Genomic DNA, 21,443 nt, shown 5'->3' on the forward strand with positions numbered 1-21,443 from the left:
CAACACAACTTATCTTCAAACATTATTAAAGTCCGAATTAGATCAACACCATGGTTGTATCCATCAAATAAAAATCGTTTTCAATATATTATTTATTATTATTATTATTATTATTATTATTATTATTATTATTATTATTATTATACGAGGACTACCACTATTATGGGGGTCTACTAACTTACTTTCGGGTTTAGTGCCGGTAACATAACGAACTTAATCGATATCGACCAAATTTGTGTCATTTTGATCATAAGTTGTACATTGCCGTTACCATTTTAGACGTTTACAGATTTATCCGATTGATTTAGTCTTGGTGTCGTAACAAACTTAACCAATACCGATCGAGTTTACGTCGTTGCGGCGCGCGTACGCCTAGTTATAGTTGTTATTAGTATTATTATTATTATATTATATCCAAATGTCGGTGCCACATTGACCTTTTTACTTTTTAGAAAACAAGAGTTTGATCATTTATAGAGTTAATTTTAGTTAATAAACCAAATTAGTGCTTTGGCTTGATGGCTTGATCTACCTTTGCTAACTACTCTTATAATCCTTGGTACTGAGTTTGACTCCTCTTGGTAACGTCAGCTTCTAATTTTTTTAGTTTAGAGAGTTATCTTTCAAGTATTCTTTTGTTGTTATATTAATGTTTTTTTTCTCTTTCTTTTTTCCCCTTAATCGAGTCCCTTGGCAACAAGTTTTTTTAATTATTCTTGTTATGTGTTGTTTGATTGTGCATTATCGTCTAAGTGTTGCTTAATTGTTATATTAATGCTTCTTTCTCTTAATCGAGTCCCTTGACTACAAGTTTTTTTTAGTTATTTTTTATGTTTTTATGTGTTGTTTGATTATCTATTTATGTATAAAATTATGTTTTTTTTGTTTAAAATTTGATAATTATTTTTTGGTTTAGTTCCATATCAGTAACGAACCTAACTGATATCGAAAGAATTCATGCCAATTCGTCGTCGCAACGCCCGTGCTTTCTAAATATGATAACTTGACGAAATTAGGTTTTCGGTTTAGTTTTGACACCGTACAAACGTAGCCGATACGACCCGAATTTTGGGGTCTACTCGCCACTACAATGATCGTCTCTTATTGACCGAATAAATGTCATTTCAAATATGTTGTTTTTTGTATCGAATGTTATACGAGTTTCGTCGAAGCATGAAATGAATCTGACCTGATCCATGACGATGTTTCCACGGATTTTCGAGATGAACGAACCACGTCTTGATCTTCTTCATCAGCTGCGCCTGAGACCTGCAATGTTGAGACCTGCGATGGCTTTTTGGGGGAGTGGAGGTGACTGCTAAGATATCCTGAGGATTTCTTGTTTACAGACACAAAAAGTGGTGGTGGCTCTTATTGAGCATGACCTCTAATAAGGAGGTGGAGACCTCCCTATATAGAGAGTCTCATGGCCACCATCATGATACCCTAATGGGCCTAGCCCAGTTAGGGTTACCTCCACAAAACCCCTTCGGCCCAATAACATTGTATTAGTCCATGTAATAAAATAAGCCAAACATAATAGATTTAGGGTCGTAGAACCGGGTTTTAGTACCATACCCCTACAAGCCCCCCCAAGTCCAGTGTTGCTCCTGGACGCGCAAGCGTCTAGGTGGAGCGCTGGACTTTATGAGGTGTGTTAGGCTATGAGGCGGTTTTTTCCCTGTTCTTTGGCCTTGTCTTTATTGTCTTTGAGTTTTGGGAGATTTTCTTCATGATGGTGACGAGCTGTAAAAATAATGAAGCCTGCGCGTGAGGCGGCTTACGAGCTATAAGAATAAAGCCTGCGCGAGTTGAGGCTTACGAGCTGTAATAATAATGAAGCTTGCGCGTGAGGCGACTTGCGAGTTATGAGAATAATAATGCCTGCGCGCGAGAGGCGACTTACGAGCTAAGAATAATAAAGCCTGCGCGCGAGAGGCGTCTTACGAGCTGAGAATGATATAGCCTGCGCATGAGGCGCCTTACGAGCTATGAGAATAGTAAAGCCTGCGCGTGAGAGGCGTCTTATGAGCTTTGAGAATAATAATTAAGCTGGCACGCGGGGCGACTTACGAGCTGAGAATAATAAAGCCTGCGCGCGAGGGGCGTCTTACGAGCTGTAGCATAATAAAGCCTGCGCATGAGGCGTCTTACGAGCTAAGAATAATAAAGCCTGCGCGCGAGAGGCGACTTACGAGCTAAGAATAATAAAGCTTGCGCGCGAGAGGCGTCTTATGAGCTTTGAGAATAATAATTGAGCTGGCGCGTGAGGCGGCTTACGAGCTGTGAGAGTAATAAAGCTTGCGCGCGAGAGGCGTCTTATGAGCTTTGAGAATAATAATTGAGCTGGCGCGTGAGGCGACTTACGAGCTAAGAATAATAAAGCTTGCGCGCGAGAGGCGTCTTATGAGCTTTAAGAATAATAATTGAGCTGGCGCGTGAGGCGACTTACGAGCTAAGAATAATAAAGCTTGCGCGCGAGAGGCGTCTTACGAGCTGTGAGTAATAAAGCTTGCGCGCGAGAGGCGTCTTATGAGCTTTGAGAATAATAATTGAGCTGGCACGTGAGGCGGCTTACGAGCTGAGAATAATAAAGCTTGCGCGCGAGAGGCGTCTTACGAGCTGTGAGTAATAAAGCTTGCGCGCGAGAGGCGTCTTATGAGCTTTGAGAATAATAATTGAGCTGGCACGTGAGACGGCTTACGAGCTAAGAATAATAAAGCTTGCGCGCGAGAGGCGTCTTACGAGCTATGAGTAATAAAGCTTGCGCGCGAGAGGCGTCTTATGAGCTTTGAGAATAATAATTGAGCTGGCGCGTGAGGCGGCTTACGAGCTGAGAATAATAAAGCTTGCGCGCGAGAGGCGTCTTACGAGCTGTGAGAATAATAATTGAGCTGGCGCGTGAGGCGACTTACGAGCTAAGAATAATAAAGCTTGCGCGCGAGAGGCGTCTTACGAGCTGTGAGTAATAAAGCTTGCGCGCGAGAGGCGTCTTATGAGCTTTGAGAATAATAATTGAGCTGGCGCGTGAGGCGGCTTACGAGCTGAGAATAATAAAGCTTGGGCGCGAGAGGCGTCTTACGAGCTGTGAGTAATAAAGCTTGCGCGCGAGAGGCGTCTTATGAGCTTTGAGAATAATAATTGAGCTGGCGCGTGAGGCGGCTTACGAGCTGAGAATAATAAAGCTTGCGCGCGAGAGGCGTCTTACGAGCTGTGAGTAATAAAGCTTGCGCGCGAGGCGTCTTATGAGCTCTATGAATAATAAAGCCTGCGCGCGAGGCGACTTACGAGCTACTTTATGTCCCGCGCCATGCGCAGATGTTGCATGCGCGTGCGCGTAGACTTTGGTTTTGTGTTATGCGCCACGCGCAGATATCGCATGCGCGTGCGCGTAGACTGTGATATGTGTGAGCATGTGATGCGTAAGCATGAGTAATATGCGTGAGCGTATGTGATGCACGAGCATGTGGTATGAGGATTCCCAACCTTTAAGTTTGGCGCGTAGCCATATGGGATATTATGAGGATTCCCAACCTTGAAGTTTGGCGCGTAGCCATTTGGGATATTATGAGGATTCCCAACCTTGAAGTTTGGCGCGTAGTCATATGGGATATTATGAGGATTCCCAACCTTGAAGTTTGGCGCGTAGGCATATGGGATATTATGAGGATTCCCAACCTTGAAGTTTGGCGCGTAGCCATACGGGATATTATGAGGATTCCAAGTTTGGCGCGTAGCCATACGGGATATTATGAGGATTCCAAGTTTGGCGCGTAGCCATACGGGATATTATGAGGATTCCCAACCTTGAAGTTTGGCGCGTAGCCATACGGGATATTATGAGGATTCCCAACCTTGAAGTTTGGCGCGTAGCCATACGGGATATTATGAGGATTCCCAACCTTGAAGTTTGGCGCGTAGCCATACGGGATATTATGAGGATTCCAAACCTTGAAGTTTGGCTCGTAGCCATATGGGATATTATGAGGATTCCCAACCTTGAATTTTGGCGCGTAGCCATATGGGATGTTATGAGGATTCCCAACCTTGAAGTTTGGCGCGTATCATGAGGATTTCTTGTTTACAGACACAAAAAGTGGTGGTGGCTCTTATTGAGCATGACCTCTAATAAGGAGGTGGAGACCTCCTTATATAGAGAGTCTCATGGCCACCATCATGATATCCTAATGGGCCTAGCTCAGTTAGGTTACCTCCACAAAACCCCCTCGGCCCAATAACATTGTATTAGTCCATGTAATAAAATAAGCCAAACATAATAGATTTAGGGTCGTAGAACCGGGTTTTAGTACCATACCCCTACAAGTTTCAATACTATTTTGAGTGTCTATTAGCTTATTTTTAGTGCATAATACATTTACCGACACGAACCTAATCGATGGAAACCAAATCCGTGTCACTTTGATTATAAGTTATATGTGTTCTTATACTTTTTTTGAGCGTTTAGAAACTTAATTTTTATTTAGTCTTGATATTGTAACGTACTTAACAAATACCAACTGAATTTGTGTCACGGCGCCGCAATGCGGCAGATTTATTACCTAGTTATTATTATTATCGAGAAGTAAAAATAAGTAATTAACTGTCGATATATTTTGGGTGGGGCTCATAGGTGTATGCACATGTTTTGATATTACTCTAGGTGGGCGCAAGATTATATTTGGAGTTGCTTCAGTGCTAAGAAAGTAATGGAATGGTCCAAGGTATCCAATCATCCAATAGGTAAATATATGGCTTGAAAATAACTAGTAACCAAGATGCCTTAGACTTGGATTAGGTTAATAGAAAGTGGAGTTTTTTTTAACTAAAGTGTAGTTAGAAATTTTAATTATTAAAATGATGTGGATTGAAATTAATACATCAAAATATGTAAATTTATTAATTTTGTAATTCAGAAATAAAAAAAATAAAATTTTAACGGTCAACAAACATAGAATGTCTAAGTACTTCGTACGGGGTGACCCAATGGCAATATGTCACCGCCAGCTGGCTTAACCAAGTCGTATGGAGCCCTTAAACGCCTCTAAGTTATCTTCAATTACGAGGAAAACCTGCTCGCTCAAAGACTCACTGATGGTAAAATTCGGTCACCCTCAAAATCGATCTGAATATCACAAAAATCTGAATCTTTTTCATTAAACCACCATGTCCTCAAAATGTTGTAAGGAGGATATGAACTTGAATCTAATCCATTATGCAATTAAATATTTTGATCGGATATACACGGATTTAAAAAACTTTAGAAAAGAAAATACGGCTAGAATAGAATACAGGAAACAAGACCAAATACATTTTACTCTTAACATGAAAACGGTGAGAACCATTTTGTTGTTATTATTAGGCTTATTTTTATAGGTGTTTGTTATTATTTTTTGTTCGTATTTGCTAATTTTCGATTATGAGACGTTATAAGTATTTGCTGATTTTATATTTTGTTGTTATTATTAGATGTTTTCTTTTGCTGTTATAAGTATTTGTTGGTATTTGTTATTATTATTTTGTTCTTGATTTTGATTCTTTTATTGTAATTTTTAGGTTCTTTTCTATGTTATTATAAATCATTAAGTTGGTATTGTTTCTTACGTTCTCATTTTTTTAATAAATTTGTATTATTTCCTAAAATGTACATGAACGTTCCTAGAATATAGAGGCGTTATTATATGAAGTAAACCATCAGGCTGAGGGGTGTGGGGGGCGCGAGTGGGGGCTACAGCCAATAATATTGTGACGTGTGGCAGAGAGAGAAACTTGATAAGATGGGTGTTGGTTGTGGTGCTCGCGCCCCGGGCCCTGGTGTGGAGGGGCGCGAGAGGGGGCGCGAGCGGTTTTTTTTTATTTTTTTATAAATGTATTAAAAAAAAGTATTATTAAAAAAACTCATAAATTATTTAAAAAAACACACATTAATTAAAAAAACACATTAATATCTAAAAAAAAAATTAAAGAACTAAAAAAAACATTATTCTTATTCTTCGGCTTGGTCTTCTTCGATCAACCTCTTCCGGATACGTTCCTTTTGTTTTTCCATCAGCATTTGGTCGACCGGATTTAGGTTACTGAAGTCTCTTGTAAGGAAGTCCAAATCTCTCATTCTTTTTTTTTCCTTTTTGTCATTAGAGACCACCTCCATGGTTTTGTTAAATTTATTGAGGGATTCAACAAGATCGGTGATGTTTACGGCTTCCCCCTCAGCCGGTTTTTTCCCCCTGGCGTCCCTTCCCAATGGCCGCCTCCTCGGCGGTGAAGACGTTTCCTCCCCCGCAACGTTTAGGTCGAATCCAACCCGGCAATCCGAGCCGGCGGAAGTGCTATACGCTCCAGACGAACTAGTTTTAGTCCGTTTCGGCCCTACTTCCGCATCAAGGTCCGGCGCCACCAGCTCAACCCACTTAGAACACCTTCTCAACCTCTCCCACACCTTTACATCGTCCCACGTCTTCACCGTCCCATACCTCCGCAGGCACTCCTGCTTCCACTCTTCGACAGTGAAATTGGGTTGATATTGGTTTATATAGAGAATTTTTTTTTTTAATAAACTTAAAGAGCCAACGGCTCTATTTCTAAGCCCCAACGGCTCTGCACGCATTCCCAAGCCAACTTTACGCCCATTTTCAGCCGTGACTGGCCTTGCGCCCGCCTTGGTCTGCGTGCTCGCGCCCCTTTCGCGCCCCTCTCGCGCCTCGGTGGTGTGGCGCTCGCGCCCCGGGGCGCGAGCGGATGGGCTCACGCGCCCCCTCTCGCGCTCCACACCCCTCAGCCTTTTGGGGCGCGGATGGGCTCACGCGCCCCCTCTCGCGCTCCACACCGCTCCACACCTCTCGCGCGAGCGGATTGCCGGGTTGGATTCGACCTAAAAATAAGTAATTAACTGTCGATATATTTTGGGTGGGGCTCATAGGTGTATGCACATGTTTTGATATTACTCTAGGTGGGCGCAAGATTATATTTGGAGTTGCTTCAGTGCTAAGAAAGTAATGGAATGGTCCAAGGTATCCAATCATCCAATAGGTAAATATATGGCTTGAAAATAACTAGTAACCAAGACGCCTTAGACTTGGATTAGGTTAATAGAAAGTGGAGTTTTTTTTAACTAAAGTGTAGTTAGAAATTTTAATTATTAAAATGATGTGGTTTGAAATTAATACATCAAAATATGTAAATTTATTAATTTTGTAATTCAGAAATAAAAAAAATAAAATTTTAACGGTCAACAAACATAGAATATCTAAGTACTTCGTACGGGGTGACCCAATAGCAATATGTCACCGCCAGCTGGCTTAACCAAGTCGTATGGAGCCCTTAAACGCCTCTAAGTTATCTTCAATTACGAGGAAAACCTGCTCGCTCAAAGACTCACTGATGGTAAAATTCGGTCACCCTCAAAATCGATCTGAATATCACAAAAATCTGAATCTTTTTCATTAAACCACCATGTCCTCAAAATGTTGTAAGGAGGATATGAACTTGAATCTAATCCATTATGCAATTAAATATTTTGATCGGATATACACGGATTTAAAAAACTTTAGAAAAGAAAATACAGCTAGAATAGAATACAGGAAACAAGACCAAATACATTTTACTCTTAACATGAAAACGGTGAGAACCATTTTGTTGTTATTATTAGGCTTATTTTTATAGGTGTTTGTTATTATTTTTTGTTCGTATTTGCTAATTTTCGATTATGAGACGTTATAAGTATTTGCTGATTTTATATTTTGTTGTTATTATTAGATGTTTTCTTTTGCTGTTATAAGTATTTGTTGGTATTTGTTATTATTATTTTGTTCTTGATTTTGATTCTTTTATTGTAATTTTTAGGTTCTTTCTTATGTTATTATAATCATTAAGTTGGTATTGTTTCTTACGTTCTCATTTTTTTAATAAATTTGTATTATTTCCTAAAATGTACATGAACGTTCCTAGAATATAGAGGCGTTATTATATGAAGTAAACCATCATGGTGAAATCCGTAGCCTTAGGCAAAGGATAGACGTGACGCAAAAGACAACTAATCTAATCGGATCTCCGCCGATGCTAGCCGAATCTCCACCTGCTGCCATCAAACGACGGAGATTCACCACCATGGATGCTACTGCTCACTTTTCCACGGTCTTTTACTGCCACTTCATCGTAAATCGTTTGGATGTTTCTATGAAATATAAAAGGAAACAAAATTATATAAAAAAAATAAATTTCGAAATTGTTCTTTTTCTTCTGTAAATTGTCTGCCGATTCATCACAATTGTTGATTAGGTTATTCGCTCGATCCGTTATTTCAACTGCTTCATGTATTTATTCGAGTTATTGACTCTTAAACTGTCAATTAGGGTTTAGGACTTATATCCGATCGAATTGAATTGTGTACCTTTCACATTAGATTGAATGAAAACGATATTAAATAAGTTATATTCGTGTTCTGATGATGATATACCTACCATTTGTTTGATTTTGGGAACTTAGGAGAAACTTGCTGCTGCAAAGGAAAACTACGGTCGTGAAATCTCTGTGTTCGATACGACACAAGCAACAATTTCTCAAGCATCAAATAATAATGCCTCGGAAGCTGGTATGAAATTAACTAAAAAGTAAATTAGTATGCGCATTGTTCTAAGTCTGGTTTATTGCGTTTTACAGAGGAACCAGATGACTTAGAATTCACCGCAGAAGATTATTACCACATATTGGCTACTAAAAAGGAAGATAAGTATCTGAAGACAAAGAAGATCCGAGATGCAGAAGCCGCAGCTAGGAGGTCAACAATCACCAAGGTATTTTCTAACTTGTTATAAGCATGTATGTTGTAACTTGTATATAATACAATTTTTTCATATTTATATAGGCTGTGGTTCGTGTAAGGTTCCCGGATAACCACACATTAGAAGCGACATTTCATCCATCCGAGACGATGCAAAGCCTAATTGATCTTCTTGTGAAAGTCGTGGCTCGACCTGACCTTCCTTTTTACATATGTGAGCATACAATAACAATTGCTTACGTATACAATATATATATATATATATATTTTAGTCTAAGTCTTGGTAATTTTTCAGATACCACTCCTCCAAAGAAGCAAATTAAAGACTTCTCTCAAGACTTGTATTCTGCTGGTTTTGCTCCTGGTGCAATTGTATATTTTTCGTATGATCTACCGAAAGGTATGATAATATTGTTAATATGATTTTATTGAGGATAATATATTATTTGATGGTGTGTTTCTATGTTCAGGTGTTGAGGCCCCGCAAGGCCCGTTTCTTAAAGAGGACGTGTTGTCTTTGAAAGGTTTAGAGCATGTGCCCGTGCAGCAGGTTGATCAGGTACCTGCGCAACCTGCTTCGGAACCTGTTGCGGCTGCTTCCACGTCATCGCAAAAGCCTGCTGTCGAGAAGAAAAAAATGGTGAAGCCAAAGTGGTTGAAAATGTGACATTTCAAGAGAAATTACAGATACGTTATCGGTTTCATGATGTCAATTTGTTTCTGTGTAGATATTGTGACGTCTTTGATCTTTGAATACTCATTTCATTAAATCACTTGTGATTTGCTCTTAAAATTGAACACTTCATCAAAGCATATCTTGTGGGTTGTGAATTCTTTCTCAAATTGATTTGCGAATGCTTAGATTTTCACATGTTTTTATGAACTAGCTATATAATTCTTTACTATAAAATTGCAGTTCCACCGCGGGTGAGTTAAACACGTCTCGTTTATTAGAGTGCATTTTATATCCATGTAAAATCTTTCCCTTCATATGAAATCTTTTCGAGACCTATATGATATAAATTAAGTCGTGAAGACGTTTAATTCGTAAGGAGAAAACTTAATTTGTACAATCTAGTCTAGGACAGAAAGCAAGTCCTCTTCCATCAGAAACAGATTATGCAACATGTATCTTGAAAGCTAAAATTTTAAACCTCACTAACCATGGATCCTTAAGGGCGCCTAGGGCTGTAAACAAACAAACTTTACGGCAAACGGTTCATGAATTGTTCGCGATGCGTTTGATTCCTTTACAACTCTAAGGGTGGCTGGTGGTTTTTCTAGTAGCATTCCAAAATAACTTCCTTTTAGGTTCAAATCCCTTTTTGAATATGCTGGTGGCATTGCTGATGTTGCTACCACTACTCATATTAAGAAATGTCTATACAACATAATCTGAGGGGAGTGAAAGAATTATCATCATTCATGTCACTGTATGTAGGACAATTCTAACCTTTGTGAGGTTGCTGGTGATTGGCTTGTAAAAACATCTCAAATTATTATATTTCTTTTTTACCTTTTTCATTTAAATATATTGTTTAGTTTTTAGTAATATGCTATATTTGACATTTAATGTTTTTCTGTGTACATTTTGATAATATATATACCAGAAGGAAATTGATATATTTATTAAAAAATAAAGTATATCCGGATATTATAAGATTAAAGTAATACTTTATTTTAAATGTATCTCATTTTCAATAAAATTATATTAATAAAAAATAATTAAATAAAAACATTATGTATTTAACTTTTTTAAAACGTTAAAATTGCATATCATCACAGAAAAACTAAATCACATGTGACAAAAAAAGAGAAAAAAATAATGAAAAATGAATTGTTTGAGATGATTTTGTTTCTTATTGATTGGGCCAACAAACTTACATTTGTCATTGGATTTGTTCATAACAAAAGTTTCACAAAGCTAGCCTTTCCACTCCCTTTAATATTTTTAAAAATAAAAAAAAAAATACCTAAAAACAAAACTTCACATTTTTTTAGTGAATTAGTGGTATTTAAAAACCAACAATTCTAAATCTTCATGCACATTAGTGGAGGTAAAAAAGAAGACTTGACATTCTAACATTTAAAAAGGTGATCTTATAGAACAAATGGCTCATATAGCAAAGTGTCACATTCTTGTATCTAAAATGCTACATTCGAAAGCTAGTATTTCATATCCTCATCTCTCATGTGTTCATTTGGCGCCATTGAGTAAACACACGTCATTAAAACCCACTGTTACCACATTTGCTCATACTACATATTCATGGCTTTAACAACGTCGTTCAACCTAACAACAACAATCATTGTTATCAACTATTGTATTTGTGTTTAAACACACAAATAAATGGACATTATAGTTTGACATGTCTATGGGTTCAATTAATTTTGTATAGATATCTTACAACAATTGACATATTCGATCACTCAAGCATTTGGATGTTTTTATACTTTATCAACCATAAAGTTTTGTATAATAAACATGATGGTTACATGGTTTATTTGAAATATACAAAAAAAAAAAAAGACCCATCATAAGAAATTTAGTTGAAGGACCAGACAGTGGTATTAATGAATTATATAGTTGAGGGTTTAAAATGGCATTTGTCGTTAAAAGTAGTTATATGTTAAGCGTGGAGGCTTGAGATCTCAAATCCGTTAAACCTATATATCTCTCCGATCAACATTATCATTGATCCAAATTCTCAACATCTTCATTACACATCGTGCATGTTGTGACTAGGTAATTAATTAGTAATTATATAACAAAATATTGTTGTTACATTTGAACATATTTTTATTGGATATAAATAATTGTTTGTTCACAGGAAGAAACCTGGTATACATAATTATCAATAGTGATATATATATACATGAGTTGCAACTAGCTAGTTGATCTTCTAAGATTTATCGATGGGTGATTATCAACCGGAAACCGGTTGTCTTTCGATTATTGTGCTCGGTGCTTCTGGTGATCTTGCCAAAAAGAAGACCTTTCCTGCCCTCTTTCATCTCCATCGTCAAGGATTCATCGAGTCACATGATGTCCATATTCTTGGCTATGCCAGGACCAAAATGTCAGATGACGATTTGAGAGACCGCCTTCGTGGGTATGCATGCTTTTTCATTACTCGCCTACCATTATCTTATGGGCCGGCCTATAGCTCCCCTGTGTGGCTAGTCCAAGTATGAGTACTCGGCTAACTCTTGGATCAACTCCTTAGGCAAATCGGATAATAATTTGTACCATAAGATAATCGTCTAACTCATTATCTTATGGACCGTTTTTTTTTATGATTGATCGGATCCTTAAAATCCAATTTACCTATTTTTTAAACATTGGAAAAGTTACTTTCTCCATATATTAAACATTGCTTTTGGCTGGCAGGTATTGTTTTGTGTCCTTAATCCAATAGTCAAGTTTTAAATGTTACTTACATGTTTGGATCACAATGTGTGTTAGGTTTCGTCTTATTGCCATGAGGTTTGAGTCTCATTACATCGCATTTGGATCTTTATGATCCATTATCAATATAATCATATTTTGCAAGAAAAAAAAAACTCAAAACAGATGTATATAGTAGTGCATGTTAAGTACACATTTTAGTTAACTTATGTCAAATGATGTGTAAGGTATAACATTATTCACTTCTCAAGTCACTGGATGCAGATACTTGACACCATGTAAAGGCGGTGAAGAAACACATGAGGAAGATGTATCCAAGTTCCTTCCGCTGGTAAGCACAGGACTTGCCTTACTTTGAAATAGCCACAATCTCTATCTTTAATCGCAGTTGTTTGTGTAGATCAAATATGTAAGTGGCCCGTATGATGCTGATGAGGGATTTCTGTCATTGGATGAGGCAATATCCGCGCATGAAAAGTCAAAAGGCGATAAAGGAGGATCATCCAGGAGACTCTTCTACTTTGCTCTTCCTCCTTCTGTGTATCCACCCGTTTGCAAAATGATTAAGAAGTTTTGTATGAACAAATGTATGCACATACCCTACTCGAATTTTGTGTTTCTAATAAACGCATTAGTTGTGGTATTAATTGCCATTAGAACTTTTAGGTAGACTCAAAAGTGGACTTGTTAAGAGTTTAAGTACCGATTTAAATAATTTAAGCACCATATTATTTCTCCAGCTAAGGGCGGTTGGACATGAATTGTGGTTGAGAAGCCTTTCGGCAAGGACCTGGATTCATCTGAAGCACTGAGTCAACAGGTAGGAGAGTTGTTTGATGAATCACAGATCTACCGAATCGATCACTACTTGGGAAAAGAGCTGGTGCAGAACTTGGTAATAAAGATAACAACAACTATCTAATTTTCTATTTTTGTAACTTTCGTTAGTTTCATATAAATGTTTTAACATTTAACAAAATTTGTTCTAATTTCAGGTAAACAAGTTTTCTTACTCTAGAACAAAGCTTCAAACATTATTTTTTTATAAAAAGAAACCATGTTGCCTTTTTAATATGGACCAAAATTGTTATCTTTACATACAAGTAATCCTCTTAGCTTTGTACAAGTTAGTTTTTATTTTGTTTGGAAATGCAGCTGGTGCTTCGTTTTGCGAATCGATTATTCATGCCACTGTGGAACCATGATAACATTTCAAATGTACAGGTGAGGGTTCTTCTTGAACTAGATTACTTCCATATACTTTATTAATAGTGCAGACTGTAACATACTAGAAAATCAATCTCAATATAGCATCTATTTTACCTTCACAGTTTTTTAATAAAAAATGAACTTAACTTTGTTGGATTAATTTCTATTCCGGGTCACAAGTCGGTGAACCGGGCCTAAGAGGTTTTAACAAGTCGGTTAAAGTCTAAGGGGTATTATGAAACATTCCATATGCTTGGTGGCCAAGTTCACCTTGTTGGCCAAGTTGACCTTGTTGCCCAAGTTCACCTTGGTGGCCAAGTTGAGTGGTGACCACATATTATGCTTGGTGACCAAGTTGGGTTACTAGTATAAATACATGTACAAAGTTAGTGTTAGATACAACAACACAACAACATCAACAACAAACACAACAATCACCACCATCACTACCAAAGTTATTGTAATCAGTTTTTTGAGTTATATTTTCTGGTTATAATATAAGTCGGTTATTTATAAGTTGTGCGTTAATTATCGTTTATCATTCTTGAAACTTCATATGCTTATTTCTCTTATATGTGTTCTTGCAGATTGTATTTAAAGAGGATTTTGGAACTGAAGGTCGTGGTGGCTATTTTGACGAATACGGGTAGTTTCTTTTACTTCTCAAAACTTTCATACTTAAATATCTACAACTGTTTGGCACAACTGATTCAGAACATAGTATCTGCAATTTTCATTAGCATTTACCACATATGATTTTTACCCTTGCAGTTACTGATTTACATTTTGGTTTGTTTGTCAGAATTATTAGGGACATCCTTCAGAATCATTTACTGCAGGTAAAAAGAAAAGAACTTATTATTATGATTAAATGAAATTATATTTTCATATTTGCACTTATTAAACGAACAAAACTTGGCATTTGAATATAGTTTATGATATAATAGTTACAAGTTTGTTTGGAGTGAAGGTGCTTTGCCTGGTTGCAATGGAGAAGCCTGTTTCGTTAAAGCCTGAGCATATTCGAGATGAGAAACTGAAGGTGTTTGATTTTAATTTCTTTAAACGGGCCGGGTTATGTGGGAAACTGTGGTTCGGGTCATAATAAATAAATATATAATAGTACTTCTTTTCAAAAATAGTTTCAGTAATATAAGCATAATTTTTGTGAACCTGATTTCAGGTTCTCCAGTCGATTCTCCCGATTAAGGATGATGAAGTGGTAATTGGACAATATGAAGGATATAGAGATGATCCCACCGTTCATAATAATTCAAACACTCCCACTTTTGTAACTATGGTTATAAGAATTCACAATGAAAGATGGGAAGGTGTTATAAGATGTTACTTTAATTTTTATTTGTGCTAAAGTTAGTGCCATCATAAAGTGGTACAATTAACATCTTATAATTCATTTTGAAGGTGTTCCATTTATACTGAAGGCTGAAAAATCAATGAAATCAAAAAAGGCTGAAATTAGAGTACAATTTAAGGATGTTCCTGCTGATATATTCAAGCGTATGCTAATCTTTGTTTGGATTTGGTCGAATAAAATCAAGAACAATTAGTTTGTGAAACAGTTGTCAGAGTTTGATTCTGACATGTTAGTTGAACGCGTTTCTGAATTAGAACTTGTTTATTTCAGCAAAGAGCAAAGGGAGGAACGAGTTTGTTATTAGACTGCAACCTTCAGAAGCCATTTACATGAAGCTAACAGTAAGCATTTGTGTTTGTTTTTTAGCTTTGCGGTATGCTTGTTTCACATTTGCAAAAATATTTCAAATATTTTCTATTGGTGAAACGCTTTTAAAAAATGGGTTCTTTTGAAAACACCGGTAAATTGGTGGTTTTAAAAAACGACGTTATCTATGATAACGACAACAAAGAAATTCACTTTGCAAGATTTGTCATTTTGCTGCTGAAGTCGCTATCTCAGATGAGACTAATTGACAAAAGGTCGTCATCTGATAGCGATTTCACTGAATCCGTATATTTGTTGTTAAAGTTGCTATCTCAGATCGACTTCACTTTTGCAAATGGACAAAAGGTTGTCATCCGATAGCCACTTTAACAACAAAAAGACATTGGTCTAATCTAGTTAGATTTGCATACTCCAAGAATCTAAAGTTATGAGTTTTCTTCTCTCCTTTTGACATGGTTAGAAATTCGCTAAATGCTTACTAAACACTTAATATGATCTCAAATGAAGGTGAAGGAACCTGGGCTAGAGATGAAAACTGCTCAGAGCGAACTAGACTTATCATATCGACAAAGATATCATGACGTCATCATTCCAGAGGCATATGAGCGCCTGATTCTTGACACGTATGTATAATTGTGCATGCCTAATATCTTACCGGCTATGAAAATATGCATGATTTTACATTTTTTTGCAGAATACGAGGTGATCAACAACATTTTGTTCGTCGAGATGAGCTGAAGGTATATCTAGTAATTATGTTATCAGTACACATGCATTGCTGAATGCAAGTATTAATACTAATTAATATTAAATGAGATCAGGCTGCTTGGGAAATCTTTACTCTGCTGTTGCACAAAATAGACAAGAATGAAATTCATTCACTTCCATACAAGCCGGGGAGCAGAGGCCCGGACCAAGCAGATAAGTTATCTGAAAAGGTTGGATACATTCAAACCCATGGCTACATTTGGATCCCACCAACGTTGAGTAAGTCTTAGATTATGTCTCCAGCACCACCATGTGGTTCCTTCGGAATAAGATCATTGGCTTGATCTAGTTAAATAAGATCATAATCTAGTTACTTTCTACGCATCACGAGCGAAACCAGCTCTTGTTTCATATCCTGATCGATAGAAGTGTTAAATTTCAACATGAATAAAGAGAGACATTTATCAAACTTATGATCATGATATTGTTTGAATCAATATTGTGGACAGAAAATGTGGATTATTTTGGTAGAACTTTTGAAAATAAGTTATTTGATACATTGATGAGGTTGAGATATTTGGTTTTCTCGCTTTAATTCAAATATGCATCATCATCATCATCATCATCATCATCATCATCATCATCATCATCATCATCATCATCATCATATCCCACCAATAGCAAAGCTATGGTGGGGGTCTGAGGAGGGTAAGATGTAGACAACATTACCTCTACCCCATAGGGATAGAGAGGTTGCTTCCGGTGAGACCCCCGGCTCGATAGTAGTTTTGCATCAAGCTTTGGACATAAGGCACATAGCACTCAATCATCGGGACACCGGCTGACTGGTGCATGTACCCTTGTCTTTCGGCTATCAACACCACCACATGATGCCTGATTAACCTTCAGCTACTTTTAACGTTATTTTCAAGAGATTAGTAAAATAACGTCAAAATTAGTGTCATTTCACTTTTGCCCACCCGAGGGTTCACACATATATTCATTATATACATTAATTCAAATATGTATGAGGTAAGAATTTGTTTAATATGACATTCTATGATGCTAATGTGCCCTGTGTATACACTCTTATGTACTTTAAATGCATCTCACGATGGTCGAAAAAATGTAATATCCAATCAATGAAAAATAAGCCCTAACCAAAAGCAAATGCAAAAAGTCTTCAACAAAAAGAGGTTTTTAACACTTTAAAATAATTTTAAAGAAAATAAGACATACAAACATTTGATTCAATAAACGTTCATCAAATGAGTTATAAAATCATGTATTATTTACAATAATAACTATAAAGAAAACAAATCATTCATAGATTTCTAAAGATGATGAAGAAAGCGTCGCAGCTGGTTAAATAAGTAGAATGTTGATTTGAGTAACTTCTTCTCTCAATGTCCATGCTAAAACCCGTTAACTTTTAATCATTAACTTGACATGATTTTTAGCCAACTTGATTCTGCCACTTGCCCAAATTAATCTCGTTGAACGCCAAAAAAAGGTTTTTTTTGGACACCAAAATAATCTTGTTGGATGGTTTGAGGACAAGTAGCAGAATTTTGTTGGCTAAAAGTTCCATAAAGTTAATGATTAAATCATTTGGTCGGCATGATTTAGTATGGACATTTTAGAAAAAAACTGGTCAAATGAACATTCTCTTAACATTGACTAGTCAAATGAACATTTTGATCATTATCCATACCTCTATCCATGTTATAAACTAGGGGTGGCAAACTTGACCCAACCCATTCCAAATGGGTCAATTTGGGTTGTTTTAAAATTCAAATGGGTTGACTTGGGTCATAGGTTTTAATTAAATGGGTCAAAATGGGTCACTTGAAATTCCACATTCTTATTTTTGGGTCAAAATGGGTTGACAAATTTAACTACATGGGTCGATGTGTGTTAGTGTATTAAGGAAAAGTGACATGTTTGGGTTGAAATGGGTTTTAGATTGGAACGATATCGGTTTAGGTTTCGGCTCGGATCAGCTTTCGTGCCGACACGAGTTTTAGCACTGGACGGGTTGGGTTTCGGTTTCTTTCGAGTTTTCGCACTAGACGGGTCGATTAAGGTTTTTGATTCGTTTTCGTCGACATTTCGGTTTCGGTTAATTTGTCGGTTTTTTTTTTGATGAACGAGGTTAACGGTGAAAATATTTTGGTTTTTTTACTTTTTTCGTTATTCGTTTTTATTTTGAGTTATGATTTTTTATTTGTTTTTTTTGAATTTTTTTTTAGGGATTCTGATCTTAATAGAAATCATCAAAAACTATTCAAAAAAATTAATAAAAAAATCATAACTCAAAAAATAAAACAAAAACAAAAAATGTAAAAAAACTAAAACGTTTCGTCCGTTGTCCTCGTTCAAAAAAAAATCGACAAATTAACCGAAACTGAAATGTCGACAACAACGAAACAAAAACATGCTGAAACAAGCTGTTAAGTGATGAAAGGAACTGAAAAATCGCTAAAGCAAGCTGTTAAGTGCTGAAACGAGCTGAAAAATCGCTTAAACAAGCTATTAGATGCTAAAACGAACTGAAAAATCGCTTAAACGAGCTATTACGTGCTCAAATGAACTGAAAAATCGCTTAAACAAGCTGTTACGTGCTAAAATGAACTGAAAAATTGCTTAAACGAGCTGTTACGTGCTGAAAGGAACTGAAAAATTGCTTAAACAAGCTGTTTTGCAATGAAACGAACTAAAAAATCGCTAAAACGAGCTGTTACGCGCTGAAAAGAACTGAAAAATCGCTAAAACGAGCTGTTACGCGATGAAACAAACTGAAAAATCGCTAAAACGAGCTGTTACGCGCTGAAACGAACTGAAAAATCGCTAAAACGAGCTGTTACGCGCTGAAACGAACTGAAAAATCGCTAAAACGAGCTGTTACGCGATGAAACGAACTGAAAAATCGCTTAAACGAGCTGTTACGCGATGAAACGAACTGAAAAATCGCTTAAACTAGCTGTTACGCGCTGAAACAAACTGAAAGTCGCTTAAACGAGCTGTTACGCGCTGAAACGAACTGAAAAATCGCTTAAACGAGTTTTGACCCAAACCTGTTTTGACCCGTTCCAACCTTGACCCGTTATAACCCGAACCTGTTGACCCTAACCCGTTCCGACCCGAACCAAAACAACCCATTTTTAAGTGACCCGTTTCAAACCCTAACCCGTTTTAACCCAACCCAACCCATTTGTCACCTCTATCCATGTTATAAACACATAAAGAAAACTAGTAAAGGAAAAACCATATTAATCGAAAGATCACTTAAAGAAAAATCTATAATAATAGCCAAAATACATCATATACTAAAATATTAAATGCTTTGCTTCTAATGAGTTATCCGTTTTATTATCACCCGACAAATTACTTATCCAAACAAAACACAACCCACCTTGCAAGGAAGACATCGTTCTCCTAATCAATCAACCGACAAAGGAGTGTTACAAAACTAGAGTAACTCAAAAGTCCATGTTTCAAATGTACTTAAAAAAAAAAATAATACTTGACTAATTTGCTAGTACAAAATTAAGCAAAGTAGCCTCCTTTTGATTTCATCACTATATTATTAATATTAATCCCGCAAAATCCATCGTCCACCGCCTCCATGGACTCAGATCTCTCCCACTCCACGGCGGCTTCCACCGCCACACCACCAATTCCCTACTAATTACCCTTTTTACTAATAATAATAATAATAATGTATCTCTCCTCCTCCTCCTCCTCCTCCTCCTCCGATAAATCAATCAATTTCTACAAACACACCAACGCCGATCACAACATGTTACTCCAACAACAACAACTCGTAATCATGCCCGACAACAATAATAATAATAACACCACCACCAGCAGCGGTGACGATCACGAACTCAGGGCCCCAAAGAAACGGGCTGAAACATGGGTCCAAGAAGAAACCCGGATCCTCATCAGCCTCCGCCGTGAAGTTGACCGCCAATTCAACACTTCAAAGTCAAACAAACACTTGTGGGAACAGATCTCCTCCAAGATGATCGTTCCCCGATGATGTGTACCGACAAATGGAGGAACCTCTTGAAGGAGTTCAAGCATAAAAATGGTAAAGGGAGTAATAAGATGCTGTATTATAAGGATCTCCAGGACTTGATTCGAGACCGGGGGTGTGCGTCTCCCGCTTCGTCCAAGCTCGATTCCTTTATTCACTTCTCCGATAAAGGTTGATATGTCCTTGTTGTCTGATGTTTTTTATATGTTGGTTTTGTTTAGACACTGATTTTGATTGGTTGTAGGGCTAGAGGATGCGAGTAATATTCCGTTTGGACCGATTGAAGGTACATTGTTGTTAATTAATATGATTAATGTTATTGAACTTTATAAGTTATTGTAATGTTTGGTGTTTAGGTAATGGCCGATCAACGGTGAATCTTGAGACGCCTTTGGATAACGATGGTGATCCTCTTGCGATCGCTACAGCCGAAGCAGTTGCTGCAAATGCAGTCCCACCGTGGAACTGGAGAGAAACCACTGGAAATGGTATGCGTAATTTTTAAAACATTGCGTGTTGTCGTTTTTATTATGTTAATGATATGGATTTTGAAAACATGTATTGTGTAAAACTATAGGTGGTGAAGGTCAGTCTTCTTATGGGAGGATAATAACAGTAAAGTGGGGAGAATACACGAGACGGATTGGTATTGATGGATCCACAAAAGCGATAAAAGAGGCGATAAAGTCTGGTTTTGGAATAAGATCTAAACGCGCGTTTTGGTTGGAAGATGAAGATGGGATTATACGCGCTCTTGATAGGAACATGCCTGTTGGTAGTTATAATCTTCACTTAGATGAAGGTACATGAACTTAGTATATGCCTCATGTCATTTCATCCTTCGGTTTCAATGTTCGTTTATAATGGTTTGGTACATGTAGGAGTGTCGATAAAAATATGTCATTATGATGAATCTGAACGCGCACCTGTTCGACTGAAGACAAGACGTTTTATACCGAGGAGGATTTACACGAGTTTTTGACTCACCGTAGGTTGTCGGGATTAAGAGAGATAAACGGGTATAGAAATGTTAGCAATGTGGATGATTTACGCCTCGGTGCGGTTTACCAAGGGATGAGACTACTTGACTAGAATTGGTTTGGTGGGGTGCATTAAAGGGGCAAGATGATCTTTTATAGTAGGTTATTTTTTGTTAACCTTGTTAAAAGCTGTATGGTTTAGCTGTTGGAGATGTTTGGTGTGTTGTACAGATTCAGGATCTGTGAATGAATGAACTTGTTGAAGTCGTAGTTTTGTAAACTGGAATATGCTGACACATAATGAAATTACCAAAACTGTTGTGTAGACTGAATCTAAGTATACTATTAAATATACTTATTAAAGCAATAAGCTTTAAGTCCATTTTCCCTCTTCCTATTGGTTGATGATTAAACCTTTCATGTATAACAATCACTTCTCTAATTTTCATCTTATTAAAATAAATCAATAATATATTTAAATTAGATACAATAAATACAATAAATGTGTTCAATTATTCTTTTTGATATTTAATTTAATAATTTGACTTCGGCTGATTATATTTATTTATGGGAATTTCTACGCAATTAATTATATTTACGAAATTATCATTGTTAAA

At 36.9% G+C, this 21,443-nt stretch overlaps 1 protein-coding gene and 2 pseudogenes across 3 annotated transcripts; all 3 read left to right on the forward strand.

Moving 5' to 3' along the window:
- The first annotated feature begins 7,980 nt into the window (after positions 1 to 7,980).
- On the forward strand, positions 7,981 to 9,589 carry LOC143618258 (plant UBX domain-containing protein 1-like). Its single transcript, XM_077090542.1, has 6 exons — positions 7,981 to 8,130; positions 8,482 to 8,587; positions 8,656 to 8,789; positions 8,861 to 8,990; positions 9,072 to 9,176; positions 9,247 to 9,589. The coding sequence occupies exons 1-6, from the start codon at positions 8,053 to 8,055 to the stop codon at positions 9,441 to 9,443; spliced, it is 750 nt and encodes a 249-aa protein (XP_076946657.1). The 5' UTR covers positions 7,981 to 8,052; the 3' UTR covers positions 9,444 to 9,589.
- Positions 9,590 to 11,646: 2,057 nt separating this feature from the next.
- LOC143618256 (glucose-6-phosphate 1-dehydrogenase, cytoplasmic isoform-like) lies at positions 11,647 to 16,094 on the forward strand (annotated as a pseudogene). Its single transcript, XR_013150977.1, has 14 exons — positions 11,647 to 11,889; positions 12,450 to 12,516; positions 12,586 to 12,772; positions 12,926 to 13,080; positions 13,341 to 13,409; positions 13,982 to 14,040; positions 14,197 to 14,233; positions 14,365 to 14,436; positions 14,578 to 14,725; positions 14,817 to 14,912; positions 15,040 to 15,110; positions 15,604 to 15,719; positions 15,791 to 15,836; positions 15,918 to 16,094. The product of XR_013150977.1 is annotated as a glucose-6-phosphate 1-dehydrogenase, cytoplasmic isoform-like (transcript).
- A 3,457-nt stretch (positions 16,095 to 19,551) lies between these two features.
- Positions 19,552 to 20,982, forward strand: LOC143618253 (trihelix transcription factor GT-1-like; annotated as a pseudogene). The gene is made up of 5 exons (XR_013150976.1): positions 19,552 to 20,017; positions 20,091 to 20,132; positions 20,203 to 20,334; positions 20,424 to 20,648; positions 20,728 to 20,982. The product of XR_013150976.1 is annotated as a trihelix transcription factor GT-1-like (transcript).
- The last annotated feature ends 461 nt before the right edge of the window (positions 20,983 to 21,443 follow it).

This window comes from Bidens hawaiensis, unplaced genomic scaffold, assembly GCF_021521415.1.
Source record: "Bidens hawaiensis isolate Kalapana, Puna unplaced genomic scaffold, B.hawaiensis_p1.1 tig00066618_1, whole genome shotgun sequence".
Lineage (NCBI taxonomy): Eukaryota > Viridiplantae > Streptophyta > Magnoliopsida > Asterales > Asteraceae > Bidens > Bidens hawaiensis.

Excerpts from the sequence above, each read along its gene's own strand:
- LOC143618258 (XM_077090542.1), top strand. The coding sequence starts at position 8,053 with ATGCTAGCCGAATCTCCACCTGCTGCCATCAAACGACGGAGATTCACC. Across the intron at positions 8,588-8,655 it reads TAATAATGCCTCGGAAGCTG|AGGAACCAGATGACTTAGAA; the intron begins GTATGAAATTAA and ends TGCGTTTTACAG. Across the intron at positions 9,177-9,246 it reads TTCGTATGATCTACCGAAAG|GTGTTGAGGCCCCGCAAGGC; the intron begins GTATGATAATAT and ends TTCTATGTTCAG.